The sequence below is a fragment of the Misgurnus anguillicaudatus genome, chromosome 12, assembly GCF_027580225.2.
Source record: "Misgurnus anguillicaudatus chromosome 12, ASM2758022v2, whole genome shotgun sequence".
Lineage (NCBI taxonomy): Eukaryota > Metazoa > Chordata > Actinopteri > Cypriniformes > Cobitidae > Misgurnus > Misgurnus anguillicaudatus.
In genome coordinates this window covers 15,668,034-15,680,996 of record NC_073348.2, presented here as the reverse complement: position 1 = coordinate 15,680,996, position 12,963 = coordinate 15,668,034, and the positions used below count along the sequence as shown (strand labels likewise).

The 12,963-nt window shown below is 37.5% G+C and overlaps 1 protein-coding gene across 1 annotated transcript in view; it reads right to left on the bottom strand.

Annotated features, from left to right (window-relative positions):
* The window catches only part of galt (galactose-1-phosphate uridylyltransferase), a 138,320-nt gene that overhangs the window by 101,379 nt on the left and 23,978 nt on the right, over positions 1-12,963 (bottom strand). The window contains exon 7 of the mRNA XM_055209101.2: positions 2,802-2,924. Coding sequence (XP_055065076.2) covers positions 2,802-2,924 — 123 coding nt within the window. The remainder of the gene's footprint in view (positions 1-2,801; positions 2,925-12,963) is intronic.

Here is a 12,963-nt window from a genome sequence, read left to right as displayed (position 1 = left end):
AATGAAGGACATACCTAGCCTGATGTTATCATACTCAAAATTAGCCAGAATTTGAGTCTGATACCGCTCCATTGGGCTGTGATTATGGGGCTTGTTTCAACTGAACCAGGACAAAAAATGCCTCTGCACTCAATTGGATAGACCTACAACCAATCAGAGCAACTGAGTGTATGACGTATGTTGAAATGGCGTCTGTCCTTTTGCAGCCTGACCTGAACTGCTAGTTATTTCACTACAATGAGACTAATATTATGATTATACTAAGTTTGAGCTAGCAAACATACAACGACACCTACTATGTTTATAACATTTCATTCATATCACCACAGAGTATGCACAGAACTCCTTGAGACAGCAAACCACCGGCTTAACACCATTTCAGTCGTACTCGGCTATCAGCCACCTTTCTTTCCCTGTTTTACATCTGCTTTAATAAATATACATTCTGTTTTACTCACATCTCTGTTTTGTGTGTATCATTACAACCAGGGGCGGAGTGAGGGGGTGGCTTCTGGGACTTTATTTTGAAACTAATTATTTTATGTTATTTTTTGGTGAAATATACATGGAATGTTTCTGCAGCCAGTAAAATAAATGTAATAAAATTTCCACGACACAATTGCCCTTAAATTTCCAATACAATATTCATAACCCACACTGGTGTTTTGCAACCACAGCCATGGGACTTTAGGACCAGCGGGAGCCCATAAAGTAGTGTGTGCAGCGTTTACCAATATAAAAGTAAAGAGAATGTATTAAGGAATAAGGAAAATGTGTAATGCTTGACTGCCAGACTGTGCGTTGGGAAATATCTGATGGAATAAAGAAGTAGTGAAAATGTGCACTTTATGACAGAACAGTGTTTGAAACACAGAGCTGCATGGCAGTTTTGAAATCAAGCGTATATCTGAACGAATAGGAGAACTAAACTTTGTGAAATTCTACAATTATGGTGGCTTACAAGTAAATCCTTCGGGTTCCATGATACGTTTTGGTACAAATCGCTACATTGTACTGCTTTGGACAAATGTGTATGCAGTAAAAGAACCTGAACTTTGAAATAAGGCCAGGATTAACATTTTTGGGACCCTAAGGTATGATACAAGGTATAAAGTATGAATTATTAACCACTGAAGGGTTTAAAAAAGAAAAGTGTAGCTTTGAAAAGTTCGAAAGACACTTCAGAGAAAACAAGAGATGTATTTTATATGATTTATATTGTAAATACTGTCTGGGTGTACTACCAGTCTGGGTATCTGTCATGTAAACAAAAGAGCATTGATGCAGTTCATTACTTATGGTCGCCAATGGGTCCCTCCATACGCCTGGGGTCTCAAACTATGGCACTGCTTTTGATTGCATTAAAGTGCCAGCAAGCTTTTACCTCCGAAAGAACCTTGAGCATATTCTGATTCATATGTCATGTTGTAGCATGAACGTGCAGTAAAATGCAACTGTATTACAATGAGTTTAAACTCTTCTGATTGACTAACGCATAGTTAATTTAGTTATTTCAACACTTTTAGTGACAAACAAGCCAATTTTAGAATGTGTTCAATAAAATAACATTTGCAATTAATTATATGTCCAAAACCGCCTTCTGGTCTAATAGCGAATTAATTTATTTTTTCCTGCTCCTTTACTTGATTACCCATGATTTAGCCAAGTCGAAAGCAACATTTCTCATTATGCTAATGACATTTTTTTTTTCTCCACGTGTTCCATGCTTGGCTAGCGAAATGTAAAACTGCGAGAGCAGCTGAATCAGTCGTGTGCATTCAGCTCTTCCCTGCTGATTCAACATGCCATCAGCATACTTGGCCGGCCTGCTGTAATGATCAGAGCCCAGGTGACTACAGAAACACAACCAGAGATTCAGGCGTTTATGCTAATGCACCCTCGCAAAACGTGATAAAGAGGGCAAGGCAGCATCATAGTTTACAAGAAGACGTTGCAAACAAGAGAATGGTGCATTATGCCTGCGATCGGCAGGCCTGGACCAAATCTGCTGATGTTTTGCAAACTCTGCAATTTTTGGGGAAAAGATCGTCATGTAATTGATTTAAATATGGTTAAACGTATTACGACATTCCTGTTAGGTGCAGAAAACACTTTTAATACAAGGCAAAATATTTAATGAACAATTATTCAAAGGAAATGGGGGTGTATTGTCGATATGAATGACAGGCATATCTGAAATACTTCTTGTCCGTTCTTATATAATTAAAAGGCGTATAAGGAAGTGTAAAGAAATGACTGTTATCTACAATTAAACGTATTCGGATCCTTCAAAATCAAAATGGTAATTTTTTTTTTTATATTGCCTACAAATAATGGTTTCCTCTGTCCCCTGTGCATAGTTAGCACCATATTAAACTAGACTGTGATTTTGATAAAGTTACCGAAACTGGTGCTTGTCAGGGGAATACTGCAAGTAGGCGACTCACTAAAAAATAAATGATGCCCACTGGCAGGGCTGTTTATTTGCACCAAATTCGTGAAAATGCATTATGTACACAAACATCTCTTTTCTCAATGAAATTTTATTTTCTTTATTATCTTTGAAAGGCAAAAGCAGTTCAAATCCCAAATCCCAGCTGAAATTATAAATCCACACCAGCCAAACCAGCTAGGGAGCCAGCAAACGGCTTGTTTAGGCAACGCTTTCAGCAGCCTGTCAAATCCATTCACACAGTGTGGTCAGAATAGCCTTTACAAGCTATCTATAGGCAGTCATGTTATTTATGTGGAGTAACTATGCTGACAGATGCTATGAATTGTGTCTCATGTCAGTGCATTACCTGTGCTTCCGCTTCCATCCGAGCGTACTGCACTAACATCGGCTCCCCGTGCTTCCGCAGGAAGTCTTTTTGACAGTTCTCAGCCAGCGCCGGTTCATTGGGAAGAAAATTGCTCGCCCAAACCTGGAGAGATAGCACAGGACAAAGTAAAAGATGTGAGCATGTGGGAAGTCTCTAGATTCAGCCTCCGTTACCACAGATAAAATCTCGAGGACAGCTTTCAGGGACACAAATATATTTCTGGCCCACCATAATCACAAATAATGACAAACTGCCTTCCGCCCAGACCATAAAATTAACTTTACCCACAAAACCAGGCCTGTATTTAACATATTCAAATAGATATGAAGTATGTGGCTAGTGAAGCATACTGTACTTAAGTGTATGGAGAGCGATCCAATTATGTTCCACAACTATTGGCCTTGGAAGTTTCTTTCACCTTGTACAGATGATTTAGGTAACGCAATCAGAAAAGATACATAAAGACATTTATCTTTTCACACACCATACTGTATATGTGGCACATCCAACCGCTGTCAACAAAGGGTATCGACACCATATCCAATACACAGCTTTAAAGAAAAAGGGTGGCAACAAAGATTCTGTCTTCCCAAGGTCTGCAAGAGCTTTCCACCCAACCTTATCTTCCTGAAAGGAGATTTGCTCAAAGTGAGGATCCCTGATCATTATTCACTGCTGAGACAAATAAGCTTTTCTGGACAGAATTCAGAAATGGATGTTTTGGGCACTAATTTAAACAATTTTAACCAGTATTACAAACTCAAAAGGTTAGCTACAAAAGGTTAGCTACAGTTAAAGTTTCTTATTCTTGAATGATGCAGTGAAATGAAGGCGTATCCTATAATGAACCAGGCGTTAATGTGGGTTTATTCTGGATTTTGAAGGGCTACTCTTATGTTGAAACAACAACACCAGAATCTACTTTCAAGGCCATGCCTAGAAGTCCAGGCTAAAGGTCAGATTTACCTTCAACTCTTTCGCCGCCATTGACAAATATATCTCATCAATTAAGAGAAAACGCTTCCTCGCCAATGACGAGATTTTCCGCAATACCGCTATTATCCACCAGGTGGCAACTTATACAACCCGGAAGCAGCGCCTCACGTGAAAAAAGAAAGAACTCTGTATGTTTTAAAGATCGCTCTGCATCTGATCTCTATGAAAAGTCCTTCGCAAAAATTGAATTATCTCAGCTTTTTGCTCAAAATTGGGTATTTTTGAAGAAACCTACCCATGTTTGAGAGGTGATTACAAGAGAACTAATGAAGGTAGGATGAAACGGGTTTTTTTTTGTTTGAAAGCGGAGGGTCTGTTCTTTCATCTGATATATAGCTTGTTTATATATTTAAAGAAGAACATTTTCTGGAAGGCATTAAACTTTTGTGAAAATCATGAAAAATGCTTGCGCTGGCTGGCAACTTTTTTTAAAAACGCTGGTGGGGAAAAGTAAGTTAAAAGTACCCCAATGCTAACTTTATCAAATATATAATTATTTACTATTATTGCTATAAGTATTATCACTCAATAAATTACAAAGACTACATTTGTAGTGGCAGAATGATTATTTGGCTATTGAACAACAGCTTATGTGGCCTAGGGCAGTGTTTCCCAATCCTGGTCCTCGAGGACCCCCTCCCAGAAAGTTTTTGATGTCTCCTTATTCAACACACCTGATTTAACTCCTCAGCTTGTTAGGGAGACATGTTTACCATTTCGGAAGGCGGATTAGTTGAATCAGGTGTTTTAAATAAGTAAACATCTAAAACTTTCTGGGAGGGGGTCCTCAAGGACCATGATTGGGAAACAGTGGCCTAGGAGTTGTCCTCTATAAAGTTTTTTTTAAGTGATAAAACAGGTTATTACATAGAACTGTGTATATTTGTAAATATGGTCAATTTACACTTTATTTGTATGAAACGAAACATTAATTTCTTAAAAAATAAAGTTTTAATGTAATGATTTTAGCTAGATGCTCAGGCTGGTTGAACTGGATGCTCAGTATGTGACCAATAGGTCTGTGGCGTAAAAATGCAATATTATGTTGTGGTAGTTTATCTCAAATCTGGGGTACTACCATGAATGTTCTTGGGTGATTCTTGCTAAATTAGACTGATGAGGTGTCATAAAACATTTTGATTAAAAAGCAAATGCAAAGTAAGAGTATCAAAATAAGAAACATACAAACATCTCTTCATGTACTATTTTGCACATGATTTCAAATGACATCATACACCCTTTTCCACATTGAAGGGGGAAATTTTCATTACCGCAACGTGTCCATGACTGGGGATTTGGGTTCTTTGACATGGAAATATTTATAATTAAAAAATCTAAAAAAAAATAAAAAGCTTCAGTGCATGTTATACTATAAACATTTACAGTAAAGAAACATGTGGTATTTGGTGATCATTGGTAAATGTAGAGACAATAATAAGGAATATAAATTTTCTCATCCTCCGCAACAAATTTTCAATCATTGTTTAAGCCTTCAAGGAACTAACATTTTCAAAAAAAAATAAAAAGTTGGAAGGGACATAATTGACTGTGATACTCAAGATGGCTACCAGGTAAGGAGTTCTTAATTTTTCTCTCCTGATAAAAATTGAAATTTTGTTGTCATAGTATCTAGACAACTTTTTAGTTCTCATTACCAAAACATGAGTTTGTAAATGCATATGTAATATCATGTTGGGGTAATGATAATTTTTTTTTTATATAAATAATTTTATATGTTTTAAATCCTCTAAAAATAATGGTTATAGTAAGTTCAGACCTTAACCCTGGAGAATCCAAGAACCATTCTTTTAGCATCAATTAACATTGGCCAAATTTGACCCGTTCTCCAGGGTTAATCTTACAATGTGCAAAAAAAATTGGCTTCAAGTTTTTTTTTATTCTGACGCTGGACACAGATTTCGTGAGAAAGGACACTAGATTTCGTGAGAATCATCCTCTTAAATAAACTAAAAGTACATATTCTAATTTAATACAAGTATATGTGATCATCAAAACAGGCATCCAAACGGAAGCTACATTATATTAATGCATTTTCAAAAGACTGATTTTGTTCAGATAGTGGCCCAGCTACCATGAAACATGTGGATGCGATTGAAAAACACTGAGCTCTAGGTCATATCTTAAATATGGTTACACTGCAGAGTCAGAAAACTAACAACATTCCGATTTCCTGAGGTTTGTTTCAGTTGTTTTGGAGAAACCGTTCCAAATTTAATTTGTGGTGACGAATTGGCTGCTGCCATATGGCAATTATCTTGTAAATGTGACTGAAAATGAAAAGACACTTTAGCTCGTGAAATGTCAAGGTCACGGTTTTGCAACGTCTTTGCATGTTAAGAGCAAACAAACACCACCTAACGAAACAGTCAGAGACCAGCAACATCAGCTCCTTTAACTGCCAATACACCTGCCAACCCCAGCGTTCTGTATTCTCTCATCTGAAACCAAGTTTAGAAGCCTATAAAAAGTATATTACATTTGATTGTACTGGTCATAGTTAACAAACTTTTGGAAACATGTCCAACTGCATTCGCTTCACATTTAGAGTCCTAATAAAACGTTTTAAGTATTTTTAAACAGCAAAAGTGGAACCTTTTTTCCAACAGAGCTGTAATAACATTCAAAGGAAAGTTAAATGCTATGAGTGTTGCATTTGTGAACTCACAATCCATTGTCGACGAAAACAGATGACTGCATTGTAAACAAAATAGAGCAAAACATTCGGAAGAATGCATTTTTTCAAGTTGCATGAATAACATTTGAAGATTTGTTATGATTTGTGACCTAAAAACGCCTGGACAAATTCGAACATTTAGAAATATTGCATGTGCTGCTTATCACTGACTAATGTGGCATTTGTGAAAAAGTTTAAAAGCCCACAGTCAATCAATGACAAGCTATAATTGTAATTCTTGTGTACGTTTTGATAATCCATCATAATACTCACGGGAGCAGTTGTTATAATCAAGAGACAAATTTCTGTTGCCTGCCGTCAAAAATAATAAGTAAAAGTGGAAAGAGCTCTCTGGCTAAATGATGCATTTGCCTCTCGTGAGAACTGGAAAGCTTTTCTGAGGTTACTGATTGTTAGTGTAAGTATTTATGTTTTGTAGCACATACACAATATCTTTTTTTTTTTACCTCGGACAGAGTCTTTGACTTCGGTTATTGCACATATTTGTGATTTTAGTGACCAGTTTTTAGTGACCAGGCATTAAAGTCACCATGAAATCGAAACTGACATTTTTATGTATTTTAGTTTTTCTTATAAATGATTTATCATAATTTTTTATTCATGTGCATAAACTTTAATAAAAAATGTTAACCTCCAAACCCCTTAAAACACATTTTCTTCCTGTCACAAGCTATGGTGCGAGGGCGAGGCTATTGGTGACTCACTGAAGTTGATCATCCCACTCCCAACTTTTAACGGTCCAATCAGTTCAGTGGATGAAATCATGCCCTTCCTTAATTTTTTTTCTTCATTTTAGAAGCCGTTTCATTATACATCATAATAGGAAACGTGAAGACAATCATAACTTCTGCTTCATGCCGACATTAATGACTAAATACTTATTTCCTTTATAAAATTATTAACACTGATACAGATACAACTTTAACACAATTGTGTAGGAGTTAACTATGCTTGATGGCATTTTTTAGAATAAGACAAATACATGAAATGTACACAATAACGCCTTTAAGGCACTACACTCCAAAAAAAAATTGGGTTATTTTTAACCCAACATTGGGTCAGAAGGGCTGAGCCGTTATATTTGGCCCATTAATGAGTTAAAATAACCCAGCATTTTGGGTTGAAACAACCCAGCATAGGTCAAATTACAACCTAAGGGTCTGGGCTCGTCCCTTTTTGACCCAACGCTGAGTTGAAAATAACCCAGCATTTTTTTGAAGTGTATGTTTAAGTTTTGCCACTAGAAATGACATAGATACTTCAAATTATAAAGGGTGTAGTCTTTACCTCCACCGTTGGAAATCAGTGCAACTAATAAATCATGTAATGGATGAAGTCATGAAATTAAGTTTTATAACTGTTATGTTATAATGTAACCCAACAGAATGGCTGATATAAACAGCAATAAAGTGGCGTGCTAGACCCTACAATACTTCTTCCGCATGCAGCGCTGCATAGGTCGATCAGTGTATGGCATTTCGTGAGAGTACTGCTTTTGTATCGCTCTTGCGATACTATGATGTCATCTACCGACCGGCCTGCGCAGCGCTGCATGTTAAAGTAGTATTTTAGCCTCTAGCATGCCACTTTATTGCTGTTTATATAAAGCCACTTGATGTTGTAATGTCAAATTTACATTTAAGTCACCATGAAAATAAAATGAAAAACTGTAATTTGTTTTGGAATATTATGGTATTTTTTACAAATGACTTGTCTATGTTTTATTATTAAAAAAAAAAATTTATGTGCCCTCATTATCTTTAATCAAAAATGCAAATCTCCTCCCCTCCTCAAAACGATCTGTCTTTACTTCCAGTCAAATGGTATAGCAGGTGGGCGGGGTCTGGGAGAAGATCGCTGCGATTAGTGTTGTGCCTGAACGAGTTCATTGAACGAAAGTTGAATGTGAACTGAACGTACTGCCTGATGAACGTTACTGTAAACTCGTTCCGTTACTGGAAACACCAGCCACCAGTGTTTCAAGGCTGCATGCGTCATCAAAACAAAAAGTAGCATGGAGGTTACACACAGACTCTGGACGCTGCTGAAATCCCTGCCGCGCCACTCACATAGTTTAACATTAAATAACATCATATTTGTCCCAAATCGTTATTGATTAACATAGGCTGCTAAGGTTCTTGAAATAGACTCTGACTAAGCTCACGCTATTTAACGTGCATCATGTGCGGTGTGCGATACCTGCGAGTTGTCCTACACGGGATGCCGTGCATCGCTTTTCACCTGGTGTGCGATCCCCTTGAAGCACCCGGCTAGCCTTTCAAGTTATGTGCAAGCAAATACAAAAATTAAAAGACAGTCAATGTTAATGAAAACCCTGGTTGGATAAGGATTAAGGGCCCTATCTTAACGTTCTGAAACGCAAGTGCGAAGCGCAAACCGCAAATGACTTTGTGGGCGGATCTTGGGCGCTGCTGCTATTTTCCCGGCGGGAGAAATAACTCTTGCGCAGGCGCAAATCAATAAGGGGTTGGTCTGAAGTAGGTTCATTATTCATAGGTGTGGTTTGGGCGTAACGTCAAATAAACCAATCAGAACATCATCCAACAATCCCCTTAAACGCAAGTGCGCAAGTTCCATGGCGGGTTGCTATTATTATGACGGAGTTACCAGGCGCACGCCAGGAGCGGTTCACAGCCGAGGAGACCGACGTTCTTGTGAGAGCAGTCAAAGACAGAGAAGTTGTTTGGTATGGGGATAGGAGAAACCCACCCAAATCAGCGTCGTTTAAACAGGCGTGGGAGGAAATAGCCACAATTGTCTCATCAACTGGCATCCCCAGGACGTTGCACCCCAAGCGCTACAATGATGTCAGGAGACGGGGGCACGCCGTGTAACGGGAGGTGGATCTGCCTCTACACAGGACCTAACGCCAGCAGAGGACATCGCTGTGTCCACCCTCATCGCTGAAAGCCAAGAAACGCAAGCAGTCCAACCCCAAAGTACACTTACAAATCAAGTTCACATACATTAAGGTTTCTTATGAAAACATTTTAATTATTATTTACATAAAATAAACGTAATACAGCCACACAACAAACTTATGAAAATATTTTAATCGTTATTTGCATGATAATTTTTTAACGCAGCCACACACTAAATAAAAACTATCACCACAATGCTCACCATGATTTCCCTTATCTCATGTGTTAATATTTTTTATTGTAACAATTTAAGATTTGCAAAAATAACTGTTGCATCTGTGTAGATTAGATAGGCAAAGTGTGTGCGCGTTGTGCATGCTATACATTATGGTCAAGCATGCGCCCTCAAAATAGCATAATGAACAACACGCCACTGACTTTAGACTAGTTTATTCTACTCAGTGGCGCAATTGTTTTTTGAAACTGCAAAATAGCATCAGGGATGGTATGCGCCGGAACACGCTTCCTTTTTTGCGCTGAACCGCCCAGGGAGCGCAAGTTCATTCCCTAGTTTGCCGACGTGCGTCTGTGGAGGGAAAACCCCGCTGTGCGCCAGTGCAAAATACAAATGATACATGCGTCACTGAAAAAGTCAATTGTGCTGGGTGCAAGATAGGGCCCTTAAAGTTGGATATGAAGATGAAATCTGACGCATTTAGCTACAGTGTTAAAACTGATAAAATAATTGCTGTCTGTGGTTCTACATGGGCTATATTAGCAATAATTTAAAAAAAAATAATATGAAAAAAAGAACAATAAATTAATTTATTTTTGGAACTGTAAACTATCCACTGAACTAGTTCATTTAAAAAAAAATCCAAATCAAATCCTGCCCTGCCTTATTTAATTTCAGAAGCCGGTTTCACTCGTATATACATCACCACGTGGAAAATAATGCAATCGCTACTTCCGTTTCATGGCGACTTTAAATATTAGCAGGTTCATCCACAGAGTGAAACCAAATGGTGGCCAGACAACACTCTACTGTCATGTTATTTATAATTTCAAACTTTTTAAAATTATCAGAAGATAAAATTTACAGAAGAAATAAAATGCCTTGTTAGATAACTAAAGACTAACAAACTAACATTCATGCTTAATTAAGAAACTAAGACAATCTGCTGTTCCCTGCAGTTCACTTTTATAATGCAGTAAAAATTAAATAGCACTAGAGGAAAATCAGTGCTGTCCTTTATAAAGGCCTTGGGAATCCGTCCCATTCCAACAAACATCTGGAACAGAGCAGCAGTCTGTTTGTCCGTGTTTGTTCTGCATTTTGAGGCGATGCGCCAAAATGTCTGAGCCTGCTTAGTTTTCTGAAAATGAAGAATGTTAAAAAGAAGAACAAAATCAACGCTTGTGGGTCACCTCATCATTTCTAAGGGTGATTTTTGTATTGGAGTGGTGGCTTACATCTGCATTAAAAGCAGATAAACAGAGAAAGGTTAACAGTCAGTGTTTACAGAACATGAATCACCATTGGACAGTTTTCAAAGATGGTTTTCAAGCTGTTTTTTGTGATTCTGTGGGAAGCATTGGGGGACCACACCTGCTGTTCACCGATATTTTGGCAATTAGGATGTGTCTAGTACATAACATTGGCTCTTATTTATGAAACACAAGCAAAACAAATTTGGAAAACCACTCTTACGTAAATTGTCACATTCGATTCAATAAGACAACAGGAAAAGATTCATGAACTAGTTACAGAGAAATTTGTTTTGCTTGTGTTTCATAAATAAGGCCAATGGTGTTTATAGCTCCAGCCGAGTAGTAAAATGCAACAAAATAAAAAAAATTATAAGATATAATCAAGTCTACATTGCAAGCGCTCACTTTACAATAACATTCATTAAAGGCTCTCTAGCGAATTCACACGTTTTAGACCATAAAACATTTTTTGTTACATACAGCAAACATCTCCTCACTATCTGCTTGGTGCCTGTCCTCTGATCAAACTGTAAAAAAATGCGATCTCTGTAGACAGCCCAGGCTCTACAAACTTCAATATAAACACAGTGGCCAAACCTGCAACACGAAACATAACAATGTGTTCCAGCCAATAAACGCCAAGAAGGATTTTGGGGTTGGGTTTGGGCGCGTTCATGAAAGCACGGAGGGGAGGGGGAGGAGTCAACTACGCTCAGTTTGTTTGAAAACACATTTCAAAAATCAACACACAGATTCGCTTAGAACGCCTTTAACATATTTATTTAAATTGTATATTTCTTATTATATTAAACATTTTTATATATTTAAATGTTAACATATTTTCATTAACATATTTATTCACATAAACTAATAATAAACCATACGTTGAGACTATTTATATGAATTGCTCACATTGAATGAATTTCAACATTAGACATTTTTTCATCACTAGAATCAGGTTTCATGATCAACGCCCTTTGTGTTTACACTGTGAACAGACAATGTGACACACTAGAACTACAATACAAAACTATCTACACTATGTACTATAGAATAGATCAGGGATGTGCATCTCCATAACTGAGTCCGATGCGATATGATAGCCTATGATATGATACATTAAAGATACATATGTGCAGGTATTGATGTGATACGATTCACCCCTTTACGATGCTGTGCGGTCCGATGCAATGAAAAAATATGATGCTATGAAACTTAATATGGTACACTCTTGAAACGGTTGTGTTAAAACAACACGTTTTGTGTCTAAAAAAAATAAAACGGTATGAGTACAAAAAAGACGAGGACCTGGTAACACTGCAAGACTGAGCACTGTGGAGCAGACTCACAAATGTGTACAATACACAATGCCAAGACAGAGGTTTCTTGCAAAACATAACGCTGTTAAATTATTTTGGTCAAAAATGAGTGATAAGCATGCGAGATGGCAGAACGTTGCTATGGTTATCTCTGTGTCAATCATCACCTTTTCAGGAGTGAGTCTTGTTCCATACAGACATGAAACTAACATTTAGGGGATTTATTCCCGCATTTAAATGTGGTTGTCACTCCCAAAAGTTTGCAGTGTGTACGAGGCCTAAGAGTCCATATAATTTAAACTCTATTTCGCGTTTTTATGCTTTATCTAACTTTCATGACATGCAGCAGTTTCGAGAGGAGACATGCTCATTACCGCTAAAAGTAGTTGAATTACAGTAATTGAATTACTTTGTAACGCGTTACTCCCATCACTGTTTTTAACACAACTTGCGTTGTCCCTTGTGTTCATTTATTTTAACACGCACTATAAAAAAATTCCATAGAAATTACAATGTTATTGCAGCTGGGTTGCCGGTAACTTACCATAGATTTAAATTTATGTTATTCACTCTAAAAACAAACGGTGCTATATAGCACCAAAAGTGGTTCTTTGCTCGTAACCATAGAAGAACCGTTTTTAGTGCCATATAGCACCGGTGAAGCACCAGTGAAGCACCTGTGTAGAACCAAAAAGGGGCCATATAGCACCACATATGGTTCTACATAGCACTATATG